General features: G+C 42.0%; 2 protein-coding genes across 8 annotated transcripts; one reads left to right on the top strand and one right to left on the bottom strand.

The window, feature by feature from the left end:
* Positions 1–817: 817 nt before the first annotated feature.
* On the bottom strand, positions 818–10,500 carry zc3h11a (zinc finger CCCH-type containing 11A). 7 transcript variants are annotated; one of them, XM_062563772.1, is made up of 18 exons: positions 10,372–10,465; positions 9,977–10,046; positions 8,780–8,850; positions 8,165–8,284; positions 7,953–8,072; positions 6,781–6,904; positions 6,508–6,687; positions 6,352–6,417; positions 6,086–6,259; positions 5,723–5,800; positions 5,550–5,642; positions 5,069–5,134; positions 4,375–4,848; positions 4,175–4,245; positions 3,517–4,093; positions 3,253–3,413; positions 2,746–2,945; positions 818–1,882 (listed from the first exon to the last, which is right to left on the bottom strand). In XM_062563772.1, exons 4-18 carry the CDS (start codon positions 8,216–8,218, stop codon positions 1,684–1,686), a joined length of 2,637 nt encoding a protein of 878 aa, XP_062419756.1. In that variant the 5' UTR covers positions 8,219–8,284; positions 8,780–8,850; positions 9,977–10,046; positions 10,372–10,465; the 3' UTR covers positions 818–1,683. The 7 variants fall into 7 exon arrangements, with proteins under 7 accessions (XP_062419756.1, XP_062419754.1, XP_062419753.1 ...); XM_062563770.1 differs by lacking the exon at positions 9,977–10,046 and having other exon boundaries at positions 10,372–10,500; XM_062563769.1 differs by lacking the exon at positions 9,977–10,046 and having other exon boundaries at positions 8,780–9,270; positions 10,372–10,480.
* A 1,618-nt stretch (positions 10,501–12,118) lies between these two features.
* Positions 12,119–23,371, top strand: sypl2a (synaptophysin-like 2a). Its single transcript, XM_037490614.2, has 6 exons — positions 12,119–12,338; positions 12,604–12,678; positions 17,457–17,575; positions 19,085–19,283; positions 20,403–20,582; positions 21,527–23,371. Exons 1-6 carry the CDS (start codon positions 12,324–12,326, stop codon positions 21,650–21,652), a joined length of 714 nt encoding a protein of 237 aa, XP_037346511.1. The 5' UTR covers positions 12,119–12,323; the 3' UTR covers positions 21,653–23,371.
* Positions 23,372–25,016: the final 1,645 nt, after the last annotated feature.

Below are 25,016 nucleotides of genomic sequence, written 5' to 3'. Positions count from 1 at the left end.
CATTTATTGAGCCGAGACAAGTCCTCTGTCACTTTATCCAGCAGAAACTGAAGCGTGTCTTTCTTAACGTTCTTCTCTAAATTGTTTGCGAACGATCGCAATCGATTTGAAATGGTTTGAAAACACCATGTAGCCAAATGCTAACATGTTTATGTTAGCGACCTATTTTATTATCAACTTTTATTTATGGTTACATTCATTTACTTATTTTCATATTTATTTTAGCATTTATTTATTCATACATTTATTTATCTTCACATCTTTTTTTTTATTTACTTACGTATTTATTTATTCCTGTATTTATATATTTACACATTTATACTTGTCATTTTTCATCATCGATAGGTCTCTGGGTTTGAGTCTGTGCAGGCTTTAAATGTTGTAAATATGAACGGGACAGCACTGCACTTTTGTCACATCAACATGTAAGTTTTCAAATGGTGGGGATTGAATACTTTTTACTTTTAACAGTAGCTGCCATGTGTCCTGTACCACATAAGGACTTGAAAGTGACCACATGCCATTTCAACGTACAGAAGTAACAATTTCCTGTTATTTCCTAGTCACCCTAATATTTGAGAAGATATTTCTTTGAAAAGTTTGTTCAATTAAGTCTTTATTTCCTATTGAGCTTTTAACTGACTTCCTTGAGTTCTGTAGGAATTTCAATGCAGTTAATGGTTCTTAACAGTCTCCCCCTCGTGGAATCACCAGTTTGTTTGAGTTAACAGTTCTCAACATGTGAAGGTAACCAAATACCTGGAATTAAGTTCTGGCTGAAAAATAGCTCAAATCAACAGTCAGTTCTTCATCCAGCTGGTCATTAAAAGCACTTTTTATTACACAGTAATATGTACAAGTGACTTTAAACAGTAAGCTTGGGAAAAGAGGTCATGACACAGCCAACACGTATAAAGTCGAAACAATGAGTTGATCTATTCTCAGATCACATTCATTACCAATTACACAAAAGAGAGGGGGCGTTGTTGAGTTCAAACAGTGTTTGTAAATCACACTAGGAAAGGTACCTGAGGTGTAGGTTAACAAAGCCCAGAGTACACACACACACACTTTCTTATCCCTCACTGGTTAAAAACCTAAAATACACATTTTAAAAACAGTAAGGCGCAGAAGCTGCCCTCCATTAGTTTGGGTCAGACGCATACACCTGACGGATAGAACCTTCCCGCCAGCACCACGAGGGGTGAACTCCCCCTCAGGCGCTGACTGGCTCATTATTACATTAAAACTCATAATGTGGGGACTAACTGGGCAACAGTCACAGATATAGAAAATCTAAAAGATAAGAAGTTAGGGGGCGCTGGAAGTGCATGATGATCATTATTATAAGTATACGTCATTATTTCGGTTCTCAGCTGGCTCCTCTCTTTGCATACACAGTACACGGATAGGACGGCAAGGACTCCTGCTAAAGTGATGACACTTTCATCATCCCCCAGCACCAACGCTTCTTTTCCACTTTCTCTTTTTCTCCTGACCCGAAAGGTCTGACAGTGTAAATAAACATCATGATGAAGCGATAATCTAAGGGAGAGAATATGCCTGAAACGCAAAGTAAAAACGAATAGCTTTAACGAAAGCTTAAAAGACCTTTTTGTTTCTTCTTCACTTGGCCACCACCATGTGGTGGGAGACAAGTTGGGGCAGGGCTCGATGGGCCCCTCAGCTGTCAATCATCTCTGATAGTTCCTGCAGCAGGTCGTCCTCTTCGATGCCGGGGTCCACATCGCCCTCCAGGTGGTCCTCGGTGAACTGGTTGATAAGTTCCTCAAAGTCATCCATGGCCGAGGTGGAGGCGGTGCGGGGCGCTGCTATGCTCAGTCTACGGGACTTGGCCTGAGTGGGTGTCTTTGTGACCGGGCTAGGGTGTAGAGAGCAGTGTTATTCATTTAGGGAAAAAAAACACATCACAACAACTTCAGTCGACTGCTACTGGGACCCGCTCATTTTTTCTACAACATGTTTTTAGAACTAAAAATACACCTTTAAAGGTGAGTAAAGGCTGGTATATGGTTCTGCAACTGCGTTTGCGTGTTGCAAAGCAATTCACTGCCATAACAATAGGTGGAGTAACGTTTTTGTTAAAGACGACCTAGAGAGTGACACTTTTGTGTGGAAGTTGTTGGTTTGTTTGTTTAATTATCATCAGAGACCTTTTTGCCCTGTGCATCGCCACTGCTGCTTTTCAACGACTTTTTTTCACGGACATATTTGTCCCGTATTGTCCGCCACAACTTTGTTCACCCCTCGATCGGAAAACCGACGATTGCGGCGATCTCCCTCTATGAATTAGAGGCCATCCACGCGTCCTTATAGTCTGCCAATGACGGGTTGTGGTGGTCAAATTTACGGAATCATTGGGACCAAAGCTCTTCAATCTGATCCATTCTCTCGTAAAAAAAATCTTCATTTTAATAATTAATAATGGCGGTATTATGCTACGAAACCAGAAATGTAAGATTCCGGAAAGGATGTAGTTAGCAGACCAATCACAGCCTTGCGGGCCGCGTGAGGCTTGCGTAGCTTTTGACGCTAGTCTAGAAAAACTAGGTGACACACACATGGGTGTCCTTGCGTTCCTCTGAAAAAGCAGAAGCATAAAGTAGGCTTAAGAGAAGTGGACAGTTGTGTGGGCACATTTGTAATAACAGATTTATCTCTTTGATTAATCAATGTGTGCATTTTTGGGAGCGCTATCTGGGAGGACTTCACACTGCTCGCTACCTTTCTGGGACTGTGCAGGCCTCGGTTGCAGCAACTATGGCGCTCTGCTTGGTGTCTTGTCTCTGACTCTGTTTGAAGACGGGGACGGTCTGTAGGTCCTCGGTCAGGGGGCTGCAGCTGGAGCCCGAGTCCATCGGGGTGCTGGGACTCCGAGGAACAGCAGCGCTCAGCTGAGCCTCTGCTATGGCGGACGGGAACTCCTAACAATGGAAAAGAGGTTATCAGAGGTCAGGGAAAGCATTGGATGGTTCAGATTTAGATCATTTTGTACATTTAAGATTACATGACAAGGATGGGTTAGCAGAATAAAAGACCTGGATTCAACGTGTTAAAAAGGTTAGGACGGGGTGAGTGGAAATATGTAAAAAAAAAAGAAAAAAAAAATATTTATTGTAAATTGTATTATATGTAGTATTGTAAATAAAAACGCAAAACAAATCAAATTGATTTAAGATACATTTGTAAAGGTCCAGGCACAAGCTGCAGCCAGTCAGAATAAGGTCCTACCCGTCTGCCTCTGCATGCTGGCTCCTGCTGCACCGTGGAGGTGCTGCTCAGAGGTTTTACAGCAGCGACAGCAGAGCGCTCTGCTCCCCTTCTCTTCTGACCGGGTTTCATCTGCACCGCAGGCTTCACGACTGAAGGCTTCACGTTGAGCTTGGGCCTCACTGAAAAGGAGGCACAGTTTGAGTGATGAACATAGTGCCCTGTGAAAACAGTACAAAATCTACAAACAAACGTGGCGGAGCATGGCATTTAAAGGTGCACCACCTTTGGCCTCGGCGGTGTGCTCTGGGGAGGTCTTCTGGTTACGGTTCAGTGTCTTATCAGAAGTGCGGCCCTCTGCAGCAGGGCCCCGAGGAGCTGCTCCGTCCTGCTTGGATGGTGACAGAGCAGTAGAACTCCTTGTGTTTTTGTCTGGGACCTCCCTGGACCGGCCAGGACTCTGTGAGTCTGACTCGGCCTCCGGTGGAGGGGAGGGCTGCTTTACGGGGACTGAGGGAGCAGCGTTGACGGCAGCACCTCTGGCACCTCGAGTCGTGGTGCTCAGAGAGGAAGCAGCCTTGAGCCTGAGGGAGATGGGTTTACCAACGGGGAGCTTCTGGGTGGAAACGGTAACGTCATGGGCCACAGTGGTGGAGGAAGGTGATGAAGAGCCTGGGCTCATCAGACGGACTTTAGTGGGAGCCTTCCGCCTGAAGGTTCCTTCATTGCCGTGTTTCTGAGCAGGTTCTGCTTCTGCACAGTCTCTGGCCCGGTCCTCCATTTCTTGCTTGCGGAGGCGTTTCTCCAACATGATCTCCTCAAAGGTCTTGACCTTGACATTGTTACTGGGGGCCGCACTTGTCTATGAAAAAGATATAGGAATGTTAGCATCAGGTTGAGTCAACACAATAACAAGGCGAGGCAGTACTGCAGCAAATGTTACCTCAGGGGCAGCTGCAGCTTTCCTCGGCTTCTCCGTCACTTCAGCACTCTTCTCTGTTGTGGCGTTGCCTGCTGAATACAACACAAAATCATGGTAGAGGTTCAAAAACATGGCATTTAAATGAAAATTCCAAACGTTATTCAACCTGAGAGACATGTGTCAACACAGAGGGAACAAGAGTATGACAAAGGACATCTCACTTGGGGAATTGGGTTTGACATGCAGCAGGTGAGGTTTCTTTGCAGGGCTCTCCTCGGTATCAGAGCTCTTCTTGTTTTCACAGTCCAGGGTCTGCCGAGCCTGGATCTTTGCTGCCTTCTCCCTGCGGATCTCCTCCAGAGTTTTTACTCTGAGCTGCCCCACGTTTGTATCCTGCGGTGTGTTAGTTTCTGCCTGGCTCCTCTTAGGCTTGGGATCCTGTCCCTCTTGCCTTTTCTTCTTGGCACAAAGGCCCTCCAAGAAGGTCTTTGTGTGGTTGATGGAGTCATCTCTGATAGTGATGGCTCGCTTGACACCGGTGGTGGTTTTGGATGTGTTGCTTTCTGGGCTCGCGGCTGAAGGACTCCCTTTTAGGCCCTGAGACGGAGACCTTGCAGCTTTCTCCTGCCTGATCTCCTCCAAGGTTTTGATGCGAATCTGCTTGGGAGCTTTCTTTGGCTCCCTGTCAGTGTCAGCTGTGAAGAACAGTAGACTATATATTAGTCAACATGCATAAGCAACGTTTTTCCAGAAGAAATGAGTGTTTCCCTACAATCATATTGGAGAGGGGGGGGGGGGGGGTGGGGGTGTCACTCCCATCAGCGGACAGAGAGTGGTTAGTGCAAAATGTCAGAACCCTCCACCCCAAAAAGCTGTTATCCTAGAGGAAACACTATAAAAAATACTCTTTCTTACCTGGTTGAGGGGAAGTGGGAGCAACAGATACAGCCAAGCCAAGTCGGTCCTTAATAGGCTTCAAAGCTGAAAGAAAGAAAAGGGTTTTATACTAGACTAGAGACTAGAGACACCAGGGTGAATTCAAAGTACAGGGCAGGCATTAACAGCATTAAAAAGCTTCCAACCATCATTCTAAAACAGAACAAATTTACATTGCAAAAACACTTCAGAAAGTACAGGTTGCTCTTTGAACATGATTTATAAAAAATACAAATCAGAAAATTGAACAGGATTTGTTTCAACGTCAGAACTTGTTCTCTACGCTACACATGCACATCAGCGGCACTCATTGAATGCCGTAATAATTGCGCGACACAACGAAACGATAATTAAATTTATTGCCAACACTTTTAATCATCGATTTCATAATTTCGTTGTTGCAGCCCTGGTTTATACAGATAGTTGCTGCTGATGAAGGCTGTTGTGTCCTGACACTCACCTTTCTGAGGAGCCTGGAGGGGCTCATCCATAATCCGGCCCAGACGCCCAGACAGACCCCTTTTTAGTGGGACAACCCCTCCAAATTTCACATCTACAGGGACCACAATCTGTGAGCTGTGCAATCATTACGAGCACTAGGTGAACAATAGGTAAAAATGAGTGAAAACTTACCAGTGTTGGGCATCTTCCTTCCAAGTCTTTCAGCCAAACTGCCTCTTGGTCTACCAGTTTCCTCAAAATCGAATGGGGCTAGAGTAAAACAGGAAAAAACGGATTATAGTCTTCTTTAGGATCAGAAGTAACGGTTACTGTCCTATATGATAATCTAGATAATTAGTTTAGGCACTTCAACAAAAACAATATTCTACAGTTTTTCCTCAGGGGAATATACAGACCAAATATCTGAGCATCTTTAATCTCCTCATCTGATGAGACAGAGAGCCAAGAAGTGCATAAGGCAATATATGAGGCTAGAATGAAGGTTATCTAGATTCATTTCTAATACAAGTAGAGCTGGGAGGCTTTTTGTATTACCGTCTCCTGCCTGGTAGAGGGTAGGTCCAAACAATGATTGGATGTTTTCTTTCTCTCCATTGGCTTGGGTGTCAGGACTCTGCATGGGGTAACCCGCTCTCTTCATGCTGGCTTTCAGGGCCTTTCTCAGCCGAATCTCCTCCAGGGTGCTCACTCCAAAGCTTAAAGAGTCATCTGCCGAGACACCCAACGCCCATCAAAAACACAATGGTACCAGCTGGAACACAAATCAACCACCCTAGTGTTATCTGTGAGCACAGTCCAACCTGATTTGGGTGGTTTCCTAGGAGAAAGGCCAACTTTTCCGTCCTCTCCCTCCTCTGAGAACTGGTCTGGAAACATAAAGACAAGTGAGTGGGAAAGATGGCAAGGAGAATACCCGTCTTAACATTTTGTGAATTTGGGGATCAAATCCAGCTCACCATCTTCATCCTCGTCATCGTCTGCTGGATTAATCACCACGGGTGGGTGGGTGGGACTCGGCACCGGCTCCTGAGTTTCTGTCTTGACGCCTCGGAGTTGTGGGTTGGTTGCGGTGGAAAGAGAGGCAGCGGCCGGGGGGGCTGGTTCCTCGTGTGGCTGTTCCTCAGTCTTGTTCAGACCTGACAGAATTACATTGATAATCCAATTGATTTTTACATGTGAATTTTAATGTAGGGTACATTTGGTGTGTTGATAATGAAAAGTCCTCTCACTTTTATCCGGGGGGACAAAGGTGCCGTCAATGCAGCGGGGCCTTTCATGGAAGAAGGCACAGTGAGGCTTCTGGCAGCCAGCAGGCTGGTTCTCCCAGTAACAACATATCTCCTTTCTGTTTTTCTGTTGATAAAAGAGATAAACAATAAACTTGTTAAAGCACGAATGGAAGAGACAGGCTGGTGACGTCTTCATTGGCTCAGTGTCCATTACCGGCCACTTTATTTAGGTACACCTGTTCAAATGGCTAATCGGCCAATCACAAGGCAATGCCTTTAGGCATGTAGAAGTGGTCAAGACAACTTGCTGAAGTTCAAAGAGAGCACCACAACACCGTTTGAGATTGCAACGTTTGTGTAATTCACACAACAAAAACGAGCCACTCCCGTCCGCTAACAAAAGAAAACAGACTATAATTCACACAGGCTCACCAAAACTGGGTGATAAAAGATTGGAAAATCATTTCCTGGTCTGATGAGTCTCCATTTCAGCTGAGAGATTCAGATGGTCGGGTCAGAATGCAGGGTAAAAAACATGAAAGCATGAATCCATCCTGCGTTGTATCAATGGTTCAGGCTGGTGGTATAAATGGTGTGGGGGAAATTTTCTTGGCACACTTTGGGCCCAATAGCTCAAGTTGAGCATTGATCAAATGCTGCATTGTATTGTTGCCTACCATGTCCATCTCTTTATAAGGGAAAACTCATATTCTCAAACGGGTTTCTTGAACAGGACAATGAGTTCAATGAACTGCAAAAGCCTCAAGTCACCACATCTCAATCCAATAAAGCACCTCTCCCGTTCCACCACATCATTTAGAATCTGCAGCAACTGCGGGATGCTTTCATGTCAATATGTTGTTGTCAATGTTTGCCACAAAACATTAATGGCAGTTCCGAAGGCAAAAGGGGGTCCAAATTGTTACTAGCAAGGTGTACCTAATAAAGTGGATGGTGAGATCTTATTGTTTCTATGATATGGTAAAAAAGCTTGATCAGAATGCACTCTAAATAACAAAGGACGCTTATTGATAGCTGATGGTAGTGTGACAGGTTTGCAGTTTGATAGTGGACCTCCTGGCTCTGGGAGATATTTTGTACCCATCACTAATTACCAGTCAAGACAGTATTTCTAAACTTTCTTCAGACACTGTATATAAATTCACACATACCGTGATCTCCATGTGGCGAAACTTGCAGACGGTACGGAAGCACCGTCCCTCCTGCCAGAGGTTGCAGACGATCTCACTTCCCATAGCCGCCTCACAGTGTCTGAATGGGCAGGTGTCTCCCTGCAAAGGGAAAGAAACAGTAAGAACGTGCTCTAACTTACAACTGGTTACAAAATGTGAATACAAGAGCTTTGTGCTTAATCATGGCTTACTTTGGTGCAATTGGAATAGTAAAAGAAGTAGCAGTCGTCTCCATGGTTGGTCATAGTAATGCTGGTCTGGGTGTTGAGTGGAGAGATCAGGTTACAACCTTTAACCAAGCAGCTGGTTCTCTGAAGGGCAAACACAGCAACGCAACACATCACAAACCAAAGCTTTTCTGCACTACACTGGCAATTCTAACACTTGTGCACATGTTAAACTGATCCCATGAAGAATACATGCAATTACTTTTTCATACAATATATAACGGCCAGCGTTAACTTGCACCTTTGGGTTAGGTACTGGAATAAAGAAGAATTATAATGCTACACAATCTTTTTAGGCTTCAACTTACTGTGTGTCATTATTGTTCTAGTTCAACTAACTGACTTTTTTTTTTTCTCTGTACAATTCATATGTCACAACGAGGAGGGTCACAGGGTGTGTATTTCCAATAAAATAGACCATGTGCCAACTTTGAAGATTGGGAAAACGCTTTAAACTAAGATGTTCATCTTTTAAATTTGATACAGATTATTCCGATGAAGATGATGAGTAAATTATACAATAAAATAACATAACCATAGCCAAAGTTGATTTGGTTCTTACTACTGGGCCACATTTACCTGAGGTGGCTTAGAAGCGGTCTCCCTCTTGAGCACACTGCAGGTAGGCGACTTCGTGGCGGTAATGAGTCCTGAAGGAACACTTGATCCGTGAGACAAGAGGAAAAGGGGGGATGGATCGCCCAGAGACACTTGTCTTCCTACGACATCCCTTTTCTCAGACTCTGAGACATCTGTATCTCAGCCAGACTGCTAAACACTACTGATGGTGAATGCAAGAGTCCTTTGGAGATTTTTTCTATTATTTTTTATTAATTGGTGAGACTAATGATGGAAATAGTGGGGCATAACGGGGAAAGAAAAGCACCAAAAATGGATCCAAAAAATTCTCAAACTGACGTGGCAAAAAGGGGATGGATGGTAGGTGGAAAAATAATCCCCAGCTTCTTCTTGGACTTGTTGGTGATATTTTGCACACCTGGTAACATTTGGGTGATGACAGTAGAAAAATATGGGCAGGATATTCAAGCCTCTAGTGATTTTCACCAAAGCTGAGAAGAAGAGAGAAAAAAATCTTCTGCCACTGTACTCTGAGGGGCAAGCTATCCATATCCAGGCATCCCACAAAAGGGCCATGTGGAGGGTTTTAAACCTACAAAAGCAATCAAAAACACTCCCCAGGGAACTGAAAAGACGTTATTAAGAGACAGACAGCAGAACACATACAGTTGGACGTTTTTACACAATGGTATAGTGCGACAGATACGCTACCAATCACAACTTCTGGGAGATCTAGAATTCAGTTCTGAAGGGGGTCCACGCTGGTGGACAGACTTATTGATTTTAGTCTATTTAGCCATGGATATGCATTTTAAGTATCTAACGTTATTCCAGAATTTGGAACAATTAACGTCATGAATTTGGAGAGTCTAGACCTGGGTTGTTCATTTTTCCTGAACATAGGGGCCTTAGTTTGACACTGATGATCAGCCTTAAGTACAACTCTGGCTTCCATCTTAGGGAATAGGGAAAACTACACTCTACACACATAATAGCACTTCCACTGAAATAAAGAAATAAGGAAAGATACGAGCGTTACGTAATAAGCAACGTTACAACAAACACTTCTCCAGGAGTGTTAAACGGTCGTTACAGGCTAAGAACGTCTACCAGAGCCACCAAATAACACACGTGACAGGCCTTGTTTGGTTGAATGTATGTTGAATGCTTAAAACCCAAGAAAAGAATGATACTTACTGTTCGATAATCAAAATTAGTAGCCCAAAGTTAACGTTAGCTGGAACCAACTAACGTTACGCACAATTCCCTGCAGTGTCGGAAAGACACGAACGTTACCGAACGGAGATCAGAAAATATATGAAGATATCGTAGGCTGGCTTAAATAGACCGACGTCAGGTAGACAATCAACAGCGTGAGTCAAATTGTATCGCCAACCTGGCTACTACTTGATGTTTGTGCTCAGAGCTAACGCCACATAGCAGAGGCCTAAGTAAACCACCTTGTTGTTGAGTTAACGTTAGCTAAAACGCGCTACCTGGCAGCTGTTTCCCGAAGAACTAGGTTTCCTATTTTATCACGACAATGTAACAACTACAAATATTTTAGTAACAACATTTACAGTGTTAATTACCCGTTTCAGTTGAAACAAAATATTCAAAAGCTGTATAATGTAGGAAAGATCCCGTCCGGGTCCGTTGACTGCCGCAGACACACCACAGTAAAATGGCGGCAGCGGGGGGAAAGTAGGAGGGCACCTCTGGGTGCCCCACCCACAATGCTGCATTCGGCTCCAGCGGAAATGTGGTCATTTTGAACAATTTACTTTTATTTTTATTTTTTAAATATGTCGGTGGCAAACAAAGTTTTCGGGGGCATTACCGCCACATTCTCAGATTCTATTCATTAATCTTGTTCACTTTTCCATTATTATGTTTTCTAATAACACCGAGGTAACTATTAAGACCAGTGCAGTCAATTTGTATCCTCTTATCCTTATCCTTATCGTTTTTTGTACAAGTCAACCAACTACGAAGTCCACAAAATATTGCACATTATTACTGCAACAATACAATAATACACAATATCTACAATGATCGCCAGTGTTACTGTGTTCAATGTAAGATTTTAAGAACACCTGTGCCTTCACTGGCTGCGTTGAGTGATCGTGATGAACTCATTGTTTATTCCGCCCACGATGCAGTAAATAATATTTACACTAGGGCACAGTGTGAATGAGGTTTGCATGCGCCTGATGTACCTGAATACCTTCTCCATGTTAGGTTAGGCCAATTTCATTTGTATTTTTTGATTTATTGAACATAAATCAGACCGGACCTTGTAGGTAGTGCTGGTTGCTAGGTAAATTGCATTAATATGTGATAAAGATGCAACAACCTATTTTCCCATTTAAAAAAATATTGAATAGAATATATAAGTCAGATCCTGGTGACCTGGACAATAAACTGGATTGGTCTGCCAACACTGACGCAATCTACAAGATTCCTCCTCCAGATGTTTTACCAGTCTGTTGTCGCCAGCGTCCTCTTCTACGCGGTGGTGTGCTGGGGAGGAAGCACTAAGAAGAAGGATGCAGGGCGTCTGGATAGGCTGGTGAAGAAGGCTGGCTCTGTGGTTGGTGCTGAACTGGAATGCATCACTTCAGTCGCCGACAAAAGGACCCTCACCAAACTGCTCACCATCATGGACAATGGAAACCATCCTCTCCACAGCACTATCAGTCGACAGAAGAGTCTGATCAGTAGGAGACTGCGCTCGCTGCCATGTAGGACTGATAGACTGTATAAATCATTCATCCCCAGAGCCATACAACTGCACAATAACACAACCCACCAACCAAAGCTACCTCACTAGGAAAACTCAGTTTTCTAGTGAGCCATGTTTACTGGCTATGTTAGCCTTTGCACAGCCCCCCCCCCTGACTACTGGCTATGTTGGCCCTCTGCACATCCCCCCCCCCCCCCCCCCTACCATCTCTCCACCCCCAGCCTGAACTCTCAATGTGTGTTTTTTATATTATGTTTGTACATTGTCAGGAGCTACCTGGAATAAAGTACTTCTATTCTATTCGATCTAGAAAATATATTTATAGCAATACTTATAATTGTAATATATTCAATAAAAGTTGTACTTCAGTAAAAAAAAGTCCTACATACCGTCTCTCTTACTGCTGGAAAATGTATTTATTATATGTCTTTAATTATTTCATTACAGGTGTGCTTCATTCCACCACACTATCCACATACACGTTTTTATTCATTTACGTATTTTGTAGAAATGCAACTACATTAACAAATAAGTCGATGACTTTAGTTGAATGACATTATTTTGAAAGGTAATGAACGGAAGAAGATCAGTTTGACAGCTGCTTAGTTACTCAGACTTTGACACTCGTCCTGTCGGTCCCCTGGCTGCTTGTTGCTCCAAGCTGATATTCGGTAGCCGTTGTATCGCTTACTACCATTCAGATGCTAATAAAGTATCTTTAATTTCGCTCTACAACAAAACTTCCGGAGAGAAACAAACACTTCCTTGAAACGTTATCGTCTGTCGTTGCACGCCTCAATGGACGCTGTTCAGGTAGGTGAGTCCACGTCGCCTGAATACCCAGGTTGACATGAGTTAGCGTTAGCATGTCGCTAGCAGGCGTCGGCTAACAAGGGCAGGGCCAGTTCACCGTTAGTCCAAAGTGGACCAAACAGTAGCGATAGCAAACGTTTACTGGTTGAGTCGTAATGTGAACGCTTCATAGTTTACAACTGGCTAACTAATGTAATATTATAACTGCACTGGTCATTATAACGTTAAGTTACTTAATTTTGCACACCTTGACTGTCCTCCTCAGACGTTGACGTCTGGATTTTCTCTGGACCTGGGGCCGATGAAAGAACCTCTTGGCTTTATCCGTGTCTTAGAATGGGTAAGCGAAGTAAAATATTTTGAAAGTGTTTAAATGTGCCTGATGTGTTTAGTGAGCATATCCAACGTTACTCCGCATTCCTCTCATTTTAACCTCGTCATGTCCCCGTGGTCCACTGCGCTGGGCCCAGGTAACGTTACCAGACCGAAAGGGTCAGTTCGGTTGGTTGCAAGATGTTCTGGTTCTGAAATTGAAGTGTAAAACGTGTTTAATAAGTTGACCAGGCTCCTCTGTTTCTGCTTTGTTCGTTGGTGTGTTGGACTTTGACCTGGTTCAATCATTCAACAGCTGGTGGATTTACAAGGCAAATGTTAACCCAAACACTCCCCAGTGCGTTTTATTAGGAACATCAACGGACTGGAACAAACTGGAAACCATTGACCAGTTATTGTGACGTCTTTGAATATTACTAACCAAAAATGCATTTTGACATAGTTCAAAGGTGAGGGCCAAGGTGTGACTCTGTGCACCTGTAAATCAGCTGTAGTGCAATAGCAGCTGTTGAGAATTGTGTGTCTTCATATAATCACTCAATTAAAAAAAAAGCAGCCCTCTCCAATGTGACAGCTAACAGTTGTTCTGCTTTGTATTTGTGTTTGATGCAGACCACTGTATTCACTGCTCTCTTACAGCAGGCCGGGCTGTGTATTTAAGGCGTGTTTGTGCAGCAGCCACGTCCTGTTGGTAGTCGACATGCACAACACGTGTAATCTGCTGTTGTACGGGAGAGTTTTCCTCCATGGGGGGGGGCTGCTGTCTGACTATCAAATGGTATTGCTCAATATGTCACATCCACTTAATACATTCTATGTCAAACAAGGAAAAGTGTATTTCTATAGTTTGCAGAATGATAACAAAATTGTTCATTCAATGGACATTTTTTACTTGATCCACCAGGAGAAACACAGATTTAATTAACAGTAAACACCTGTGCATTGAAAAACAAGCACAATATCACCATCCATAAAAAAATCGATTTAGGAGAATCATTTAGTACTAATTCAGTAGTAGTTTTCCCTTTTTTTTCCTTGCTTAGGTATTTTCTATGCTAGGATAATAGCATATAGCAATAATGTTGGACACGGGATACTTGATGGAGGAACTACATTTGAGTTTTGGTTTACATTTGGACATGTTTCTAACAATTCCCATAATTTCCCCAATTGTTGAATTCTCGAGGATCAAGCATGCTCAGGTTCACTATCACTCACCAACATGAATTCATTGAAATTAATGAGAGGGCTGTTGTTGGTTTGTACAAGGTCTGAATGTGGGACACGGAATGGTTTGAAAACCCCTGGACTTTCAAATTGTTAGCTAAGCACCAATGTCACGTTTACGGTACTTGTACCTGTTCTCTGCTAATCCAAAATAGCGTCCACATTTTGGCAGTTAAAGACTATGTGTTATAATTGTTTAATCAGCCTGATTAATACTTATCAATACAGTTATTAGTTATGGCTATTGTATTTAGTCTGTTTGATACATGTACTCTTAGGTACACGTTTGTTCCCCTTGTGGTTTATTGTTTTCCCCTTATGTACGGTGGCCCTGAAGTGCAAAGCAACATTACAAAGAATGAAACACTTTTACAAAGCTCGAGACAAATTAACATTTTGGCAAACAAATTAACATTTTGGAAAACAAATTAACAAGACGTTAAACACTTTGACCAATCCTGAAACAAATTTACAAATGACAGATTCTTCACGGAAAGGGAATGTACCACATACCGGAAGTGACGGAGGTGTTGAGCGCGGTGTTTTTGAATTGTCATTGGTTGTGGAGTTTATGGCGACAAAGACGTTCATGGTGACCGTCCGAACATGGACTGCGGCCGAGGGATGTTTTGCCCGTTTTGTGGCATGATGTCAAGTCTACACTTCCGTCACCAGTATGTGGTACATTCCCTTTCCGTGAAGAATCTGTCATTTGTAAATTTGTTTCGGGATTGGTAAAAGTGTTTAGCGTCTTGTAAATGTGTTTTATAAAATGTTAATTTGTCTCGAGCTTTGTAAAAGTGTTTCATTCTTTGTAGTGTTGCTTTGCACTTCAGGGCCACCGTACTTATGGGCAAAGAAGAGTCAGAATTCTAAGAATGAATTGTGCCAATACTGTTATTGCTGAAACATAGTGGGTAGTTTGGTGGCTCTGCTTTTTCTCATTTAAAGTGAGTTGGATTATTTCAAGCGGGATTGTGATTGGGGTACATAATCAGTAACTACTACAGTGTTTTTTATAATTCTGCAGAACCTCTCTGCTTTCAAATGTAGTAGAACGCACGACCTCAGTTTGGAGAAGATAATGAGTAGCAGCGCAAACTGATCCATAAGGTTATCCCTCTAGGCGCGACACTAGAGGGATAACCTCATTGGCCTGATTTCAAGCAACATTGAGACCAAATAAAAAAATCCTTCAGATTCCCAAAGAACAACCTACTGTCTGTAAAACCAAGGAGCTGATTGTTCATTCTAGAAAAAAAGGAGGCAAAGGGGCACACCCTTGTCCACATCAATGGCGCTGAGGTGGAGCAAATATTTCCTGAGAAAACGAAAAGGCTAAAATCCCCTACCAAGCTCTTAGGAACTTTTACAGAGGAGCAATAGAAATTGTCATGACTGGAAACCTTATAAACCTTGAGTGCTCTACAGTGTCTCATTAGGACTACAAACTGTATTCTGTAGCACAAGCCTGTTGGACAATAACAATACATCTTCTGGGGGGAAAAGAGCAGCAGGAAAACCATAGACCTTTTAGACAAAAACTTTAATGTGTTTCTGTCAATTGAGTCTTGTGGCTTTAAAGAGAATAGTACATTTCAGTTTCAAGTCGTGGATTTGCAGATTATACAACGGTGCTTCACAACACCTGCAGGATTTCACTGTGAGCATTCAAATTCCCCTTTTAACAAACATTGGTTTTCCAAGTTTTTAAACTTTGCTAATTCCAATCTTTCCACTCAGTTCTCCCATAGTCTGAGTGTGGCATTTTTATTGTGCCTGCCTCCCTGTTCTGCTGTGATGCTCCTGGACAATGTTTGTAATTAATACTACTGAATGTCAAACTGCTTTATATACAGCAGCCCGCTAACGTGGACATTGGCCAGTAACAAGTGTTTCAGTGTCACACGGGTGGTCATCATGAAGGTAGGCTTACCCATTGTTTTTGGATCCCTTTAGTCTTACATTGTTACCACCAACTCCAACACACATACATGTACATGGATGGGCAAAAGCACCACTTTAAATTGTGTTTATCAGTCATGTACTCGTTATTTTCTTGGAACTAGGTTATATAGCATAAACAAAAGCATCAAGTAAGACTTGTGTAAAAATAAATCCCAAGCAGCCCTTCTTAAATGTCAGAACCTTGTGACTGGGTGCTGCTATCTCATATCGGTCCTGCCACTCCCAGACCACAGGAGGTAGTTATGGAATGTTGGGTGGGAGGCTGGGTGGAGTACTGGTTCCCGGAGCGGAAACTCCTCCAACGGGTCCTAGAACGAAGCTGAGAAATGTGGACATCCAGAGACACCTGAAAGATCGGCGTTTCCCCTACCATTATAAGTGGGGGGCACCCTCTTATAAAATTATTTTAAAATGAATGACCGATTTACATTATGCTTTAGATATTTATAATTTTAATAATTTGAGACTTTCTTTCCAGAAAGCATTTCTCCACCTCATAGCTAGTGGGATTTCTAGAGTATATGAGGCAACACTATCTGCTTTCCAGGCAATCGGAGATGAGAAGTCATTCAACTGTCCATATTTCTTGCATGTGTTACTATCCATTCAGGAAATGATTTTACCCACTTTAGGATTGTCCTTACCTTAGGAATATGCACCAACGGTAGTGGTTACATTTGACCGTCTACAAGGATACAAAAAAAGTTGTTCTGGGCATACACCATTGCACATCGCCTATTGTTATAAATAAAACATATTTCAATTATCGCATCTTCAACTGCGTAATATCTGTCTGGTCACAGAGGCAACATTTTCAGCAGGGGATCCCAAACTTCCCTTTCCCGGGCCACATCTACCAGCTCTGACCACTGTCTTTTAGGGACACAGTGGTGGTCCTCTGCAGAGTCGATGTTGAGATGGAAGTAGCTTGGCAGCTACCGGGATGTTCTAAATTGGACAGTTTACCACTCATCCTTCTGTTTGACACTTGCAGAAATTCATCTGCACAGTTGTTCTGTTTTACTTCCAATGCAAAAAGCTCTCCATCTTCAACTAGCGCCTCGGGTCTCTCGGATCTAACTGGCTGCAGAATGCGGTTTCAGGGGTCAACGCACGCCGGAAGTAAACAAAGTTGCGTTAACTGCGCTAAAATATTTTGCCCTGCTACACATCTATGTAAATCAGTTTAATGATCCATTCAAGTACTGTTCCACTTGGCAGTTCATTTAAACATTTATAAACTGACACTTGAAGGTAATTGATAGCACCAGATCTTATTGACAGGCTTTTACTACACTTCTCAGGCTCTGTATGTATGAGAAGGGGCATAGCTAGAATATGTGTGAAGAACAGGCAAGTGCATTTGGGGGAATGATGTTTAAATCAGAGTTGTATGACGGTGAGACAGATGGACAGTGTAATATCTGTAATGATTCATAATTGAATCAGGAGGAAATGCATTCATTATTTTCATTGAATGAAGACAAATAATCGCCACACTACCTTTTAAACAATGCCAGCATAGGTTATTTGGAGCATGAGACAAATGTTTCAAATTTCTTACCCTCACATATTTGTCTGCCTCTACAGGTCTTCACCATCTTTGCCTTTGCCACCACTGGAGGTTACACCGGGACTACCCACTTCACACTCAAATGTCCAGGAGACAAAGATAAGCCAATCGAGCCAATGTTTGGCTACCCGTTCAGGTACTGTCACAGAATAGAGCGGAATGCGGTTTCCTAAAATTGCAGCAAAAATACATCCTTCAGTTCTAAAAGTACACAACTGTGATATAATCTGGTGGATGATTGCAGTATTATTCCATTTATTCTATGCGGGCAAACTCACATTCTCTCCTCTGTATCTCCCTTTCGGGGCTGAGTTCTCTATAGCTGTATACAAAATTGATATGTTGCAATGTTATTTCTGTGTATTCTTTTCAGTCCTCTGAAGTTTAAATGCAGCTGGTGAGATTGCCTTTCAAAAGGAAGCAGCATTTCATTAGGGATCAATATTACAATATCTCTCAAATGGAAACATCAATTTGGCAAATAAATGAAGGTCCATTAAAAAAAAATCATAGCATTATATCAACATTCTTGGAGTAGAAAACATTGTGACTCTTGTTTTGTGAATGATGAATTTGAATAACACGCTTTTGTTAAAGTTTGATCATATCACCACCATGTAATTTGTCACAAGTCTTCGAATCCTGCATGAGCAATAAGCTGAGTGCATCAGAGCGGTCAACAGGAAGCGAGACTAAAAGGGTATTTAAGGACTATCGCACTTTACTAAACAAGTAAAGGTGCATTTGTTCTTATTTCATGAAGGGGTCAAATTCTACCTGTCATGTCTGAGGAAAGCAGGTGTAGAATCTGTGGCACTGACACGCATGATGGGAGTGAGGTCAAACACGGCCATGGGGAAGTCTGGTCTGTACAATATTAAAGCAACAAATGACTAGGTTCAGAGCAATTTGATCATAGCAGCCCGTACCACACACTAGTAATTTATTTATCTCAATTCATTTTTGTAACTAAGGCCAGATCTTTATTTTTATTTTATCTTTATTTCTCAACTTACTAACCCATAGCTTTAGCGTACTAACCCAGAGCATATATTTTATTATACTTTTATTTTTATCTTGCTGCACTATGTTATTATGTCATTATTGTACTGTCTTCCGTCATGCACCAACCACCAAGTCAATTTTCATGTATGTCTAACATATAATGGCAATAAATATTTCCTGATTAGCATTTAACGTTTAATATTGCTCTTATATTTTCACTTTTCACATTTTATTTATGTATGGCTGTGTGATTAAGATCCCTCTTACTTAACAAATTATTTAATATTATCGTGAATGGCAACGCATTGGAAATGTATTCATAAAGCACATTTCAACAAGGCAATTCAAAGTGCTTAACGGACATAAAACCATTGAAACTATCAAGACGCCAGTATGAGTAAAGGGTATTTAAATAATAGTAATGGTAGTCGGAAGAAAGGTTCTGTGTTATTGCGCACGCAGTGTTTGGAGCACAATCTCTGGCTTAACCCTTTCATGTTCTCTCTTTATGCCTTCCTTGGATAGAAGAGTAACCCAGGTGAGGACTTGATTTCTCTGAAATCCCTCAACAAGAGCTTAACGAAGAGTCTTCAGAGCATCTGCTGAAAGCTCCTTCTCCCCTCTCTCCACCTCCCTGCAGGTTGCCAGCTCACTCGTATAAGATGGTGTCATGTAACGGCAGCCAAGTCAACGAGACCTTCCTGCAGGGGGACTTCTCCTCCTCGGCAGAGTTCTTTGTGTGCGTCGGTGTGTTTGGATTCCTCTATTGCACTGCCACACTGATCCTCTACCTGGGCTACCAGAACGTCTACCGCCAGACCAGCCGTGGTCCCATCGTAGTGAGTACTCGAACTGAGCAGTTGTCATGGCTACCAACCCAAATTACACACAGTTATGAGCAGAAAAGCCCTATATTTTGGCCATTCGATTCAACATCTGCCTGCTGTCAGAACTGGATGAGGTGTGTTATTGAAGGCTCCAGTGAGTCCAGTTGGATTAACAGAACCATACATTTTAGGTCTTCCCAAATACTTTATAGTAGACAATATACATTCCAACAATTATCCAGAAAGCACTCTTTGGATTTCTGATGTGACTATTGCAAGATTAACAGTAGAAATATGGCACGCAATTTACAACTATAATCAACCTGCATTGTGGCTTGAACATATGGGATTGGTGTGCTTAGCAGGATGGCATTGCATTAAAACTAAGCCTGGTTCATCTGTTTACCTGATGATTTTCCATCAGTTTTCCCATAAGATCTGCAGTGGCTACTCGGCTGCCTTTATTAAAATTAACAGGATGTGCTATGTTTGTTTCATTGCATAGCTACAGCCTAATTGCAGACAACGGTTGCATGTAAAAGTATCTTTTGCTACGTTTACACTGCATCTGCACTAGGTCAGAGAGTATTGAAAACAGACAGAATTTTAGGGATTACCCCCTAGTGTGGATGGGTGTAAATGCACAAGTTTCTAAATGAGTCTTTCCGGGTCTAAGCATTTAAAACATCCTTCCCCGTTGTTAACGTGACCCTTTTCTGTAAAAAAACAAACTGCAAAAGCCCTCATTAGCAATCAACTACCAGTGTTGCATGTATTTATTTTATCATTTTGAAATGATCTGTTATTGGAATTGTAATTAGCTTTCAGCGCATCCAGAAGCATTATCGGCCCGCCTGCTCTGGATCTCTATCAGGACTTTTTCCATCAGCAGAGCTACAATTGAGAGAACTGACAAAAATGAAATCGAATGGAATTAAGTGAGACCAAATTTCAACCTGTAAACTGGGAAACTATCATTTTAAGTGTTCATTAGTGTAAGTTTCAGTTGCTTTTTGCTCTAGAATAGAGCGCATATTCGTTTTCATCATGAGTTATTTCAAAAGGAAGTTGCAGATACTTTTTGAATATTCAATATATTAATGCATGTGTTTGCTGTGTTCTGCCTGTCAGGACCTGGGGGTGACCGCTGCCTTTGCCTTCCTGTGGCTTGTGTCCTCTTCAGCCTGGGGCAAAGGCCTGACTGATGTCAAATGGGCCACAAACCCAGAGCAACTGGTTCAAATTCCATTGTGCGACGGCAACTGTGAGCCCGGAGATTTCCCTTCCATGGGCCGCCTCAATGCCTCTGTGGTAAGTCCCAATAGAGTAGGGAAGCTGCTACAGATTTTATGACTTCCCTCTGAAGAAACTTCAAATTATCCAAAGGGCCATGTTAATACCAAAACTGTGTTTTAGAAAAAATTCTCACTCATCTCTTCTGTACCTGGATTTAGTCTGGACATGCAACATCATTGCATAAAGCAACACTATATCCTTCACTTTAGCACAAACATTCAACATCAACACATAAAGCGACACTTCATCGTTTAGTTTATCACAAACATTCAACCTGACGAGAAGTAGGTAAAGTACAAGAACTTTGACTCTCAACTATTTCAATGTTAATTGACACCACTTTATTTAATTTATCTTATCTGACCGGTCGAAAATAAAATAAATCCAGACTTCCTTGAGGGAATATAATGGTAGGGAACCACTGTGGTGTATACGCATGGCTGATGCTACATTCTTATTGTCTGAGTAGAGCCACTGCCAAATCCAAACCAGCATTCCCTTCCATTGATTGCATCGGTCCACAGCAGTGTAGTTAGCTCTTAACATTTTGAAAAATCCTCCAGTAGTTATTTTATAGTCCCTTTTGAATGCACTAATACAGTTGTTCCCAAACCCGGGGGGGCCTTTGATCTTCCTGTATCATCGAAGGGAGGCTCGACGGACAAAGGTTGGGAACCACTGCATGAGTAAATGTGTGTATTTGTCTGACACTGTAGTGTTCCCAGCAGCAGCTATGCTAATGTAGGCACAGATACTCGTCGAAATGTATGCCGCAACACAGATCATCATGAATGAGTGAAGCGCTCCGTTGGTCTGTGGAGAAAAGGATTTCATTTTAGATCTGAGCAGATATCCATGCTCGTTTCACAATGAGAATAAAAAAATTAAGGATATAATCTAAATATAGCAACCCATGCACACAGTACTCATTTGTTGCCACTTCATCTGTTTTCCTACAGATTTTTGGTTTTTTGAACTTGATACTGTGGGCCAGTAACTGCTGGTTCATTTTCAAGGAGACTTCTTTTCACAAGGACCCCAACCCACCGGCCACCAGTGAGGAAGGAGGGACCCCGGGGCCCTAGACACATCACTTACGGCCCTCGAGCTTTGCCCTCTGCCTACAGCAAGAACCGCTTTGTGCCCAACACTGGTCTATGATGTTAACCTGCAGAAACTGAAACAAATGGAAGCCTATTGTCTTTAATACTCCTGTGTACCTGCCAACACAGCTCCAGGTATTTAGCTTGCATTTACTTGGTCCCCACTGATGACCGGCAATCCTAAATTCTTTGTTATTTTTCTCCTGAATGTTGCGGTCTGTATTTTTTGATGATTACAGCAGGAGCTGCAGTGCATGTGCTTCCACATTGTCCTCCCAGGGAGCCCCTTAATGGTGAAGCTGTGATACAAGAACCCAGAGTCTCTACTGGTCTTTAGCTAGGGGGCGGGATTTCCAAGCCAAATGATTTCCAAAATTGAAATGCAAACAACCCTCACGGTGAATAAAATTAAATGCTGCTAAGACAAATGCAGTCCAAATTTTTTAGTTAGCAGCAAATGCACACATGGGGTTCTCAGCAGGGGTTCGTCTGCTTTTATGTAATCTGTAAGCACAGGCAGTAGAGTTCCCAAGTACTGTAACTAAACCGTAAACTAAACATTTCTGTCAATAGATATATTGAATGCTCTTTTTTTGTCTAAGATCTATGCTTTTCAATCTAAAGGCATTTTCTTGGTCATCTTGCGGTTTAATTAATCACCACAAGATTTCCCAATTTGGGTTCTAATCTATTGACACTCAAATATACTTAATAACCCTATGGGTGTTTATTTCTACAATCTTTGGTTTCCTTGATCTTAAAAATAAAACACACACGTGAAAGGACAAACACACTACAATATACTGGACTTCATATTACCAATAGCACACTTTTCCTCCCAAACTGTCATTTGGGATGATGCTTGAGGTTGTCTGTGCCAGCGTTTATGTTCAGCCTGTACCAGAAGCAGACGGTTCTCACGTTTACTCCAGAAGCCGTTCTACTTTAGACATGTTTAGATCCTGTTTGATCCAAATGTTACTCCTCAACATCACATCTTATTCTGGTTTGAGTGAAAGGTGACTCAGTTACTCACTTGTTTATATAGTTAAGATGTTTTTTTTTAATCTACACTAATTGGTCTGCTGCATCTTTTAAAATCCCATGTTGGGTTTTGGTTTATTTCTCAATAGAAACGTTTTAGTGCGCAGCTTCTCCTTGATTATTTTTTTGTAATGTCTGGTGTTCTGTTAAATGTGTTGTACCACAAAGTAGCCTCATGCTGAATCGTGTGATGATAAATAGTTGAATTAACCAAAGATTCATTTAATCTTGCTGTATTTCTTAATGACTCCTTTCTGTGGTTGTGCCCTTCATGTATTCATCCATTAGAGTGCAACTCTTCACATTCACTACTGCACTGCACTTAGAGGAATCCGTATAGAGTTTGATTTCCCCGCCATGGCCTCTGGATGAAATAAACAAAAGAAATTTACTTTGCACATATCAAAATCAGCAACCTTTTTAAGACGCTTAATATTTTTAAAATGTAATTAGGACACTAATGGGGAATGTTTATGAAATGACTATTGAAATAAGATTGCCTTTTATCTGGGTTTATATGTGCTGCCAAGTGTGAAAAATATTCTGTCTCCTTTCTTGATCCCAATGCAAAATGGCTTTATGAATGAGCACATATGTATACCCATACCATGTTTGCCATACCGTTAAAATGGGCGCGAATAAAAGCTTTTACAGGTTTTTTTTTTTTTATTAGTTTCCCACCTACAGCAGTTTCACACTGACACATACAGTATGTCCATGATATGCTCACAGCAGAGAGCACCAGTGTGACCTGTGTGAATTGTAGTGTCGGTTTCCTGTTAGCGGACAGGAGTGGCTCCTGTTGTGGTCTTTGCTGGCTTCTTCAAGGTTCCTTGGTTTGATTTGAGTTACTGTGGTCATCTCCAACCGGTCCCCCCCCATTCTCCGCTGACCTATCAACAAGGCATCTTCGTCCACACAACTGCCAGTAAATGGATGTTTGCTCGTTTTGCCATGTTAAAGTTACTTAAATCCACTTTCTTCCCCATTCTGAAGCTCGCTTTAAACTTCAGCAAGTTGTCTTGACCACGTTTGTGAGTTGCGGCCAACTCAATGCCGGTGATTGGCTGATTATCCATTTCCGTTAACAAGCTTTTGAACAGGTGTACCTAATAAATGGCCGCTGAGTGTATGTATCAAAAATTATTTTTAATAGAAAATACCCCTAAAATAAACCATTTTGGTGCCAGTCAATATAACAGCGTTTAGGCCCATTTTGGCTTTGTATCAACAAGAAAATCTTAATCACATATGAATAGCACCATGGATGTTAACCTCCTGTGACTCAGCCCATTCATTTGTCTCCTGGTGGACATTATGGTTGTGAATCTCCTGCTACTTATCCTCTTAATTCCTGCTGTACTTTAAAGAGGACACGCTTGGCTTTCCAGTGACTACAAATATGTAGGGGGGGTTGATGACTTCCTGTTCCTTCCGACACAAGATTAGCCAGCACGTTTTATGGAAAGTCAAAGGGTAGGTCTAATGTTGCTTAATTGTCTTTTTTACGATGATGTATGTTAGAAAAAGGTTAGAAAGCGAAATAATGACTTAGGAAATGCGCATGCGCTAGATCCTTGCAGCTGGTTGTTGACGTCACTTCGGTCACAGACGTGTCGTTCGTGTTTTAACAACGTCTCGCTGATGAGCTATTGAACTGGGAAGTCTGAATCTGTGAATCTTGCCAACTTAACTGAAATGTAAACGTTCTACGGACACTTGCACCCACTCACTCCACACCTCATAACCAGCGATGAGAGTACTACTTCGTGGCCACCTCTTTCAGTAACGAGTTAGAGTAATCCAACGCGTTAGTATGACCAAACCAGTAATCAGATTAAAGTTACTTGTTCAAGTCACTGTGCGTTACTATTTCGTCATTAATAGTCAAATACCATTTGATTTCTTGATGATACGCTGTCTTGAGTGAAGCCACGTAGCCTATGCGGCAATAAAGTCACGTTTTCAGCATGAGGGTCCCGTCACGTGTCTATACATAGACCTACCACGCAGCGACACAACAGGAGAGAGAGAGAGAGAGATGTGCATTTTCGAGTTGGAAATGCCAGCTAAAGATGGAAATATCAAGGTTCGTTGTTCACTCTGTGCTGGTGTCGACAAAGTGAGGCGGCGGGTGCTGGGAGCTGCTGAATGTAGCTAATAAAGTAACTTGTAATCTAATTTAGGTACTTTTAAAATCAGGTAATCTGTAAAGTAACTAACTTACTTTTTAAAGGAGTAATCAGTAGTCAGTAATCCGATTACTTTTCAAAGTAACTAGCAACGCTGCTCATAATAAACA

This window comes from Pungitius pungitius, chromosome 8 (assembly GCF_949316345.1).
Source record: "Pungitius pungitius chromosome 8, fPunPun2.1, whole genome shotgun sequence".
Classification (NCBI taxonomy): Eukaryota; Metazoa; Chordata; class Actinopteri; order Perciformes; family Gasterosteidae; genus Pungitius; species Pungitius pungitius.
This window is presented reverse-complemented; position numbering and strand designations above follow the sequence as displayed.

Excerpts from the sequence above, each read along its gene's own strand:
- sypl2a (XM_037490614.2), top strand. Across the intron at positions 12,679-17,456 it reads TTATCCGTGTCTTAGAATGG|GTCTTCACCATCTTTGCCTT; the intron begins GTAAGCGAAGTA and ends CTGCCTCTACAG. Across the intron at positions 20,583-21,526 it reads GCCGCCTCAATGCCTCTGTG|ATTTTTGGTTTTTTGAACTT; the intron begins GTAAGTCCCAAT and ends GTTTTCCTACAG.
- zc3h11a (XM_062563770.1), bottom strand. The coding sequence starts at position 8,218 with ATGACCAACCATGGAGACGACTGCTACTTCTTTTACTATTCCAATTGC. Across the intron at positions 8,073-8,164 it reads ACTATTCCAATTGCACCAAA|GGAGACACCTGCCCATTCAG; the intron begins GTAAGCCATGAT and ends TTCCCTTTGCAG. Across the intron at positions 4,246-4,374 it reads TGTCAAACCCAATTCCCCAA|CAGGCAACGCCACAACAGAG; the intron begins GTGAGATGTCCT and ends TGTTGTATTCAG.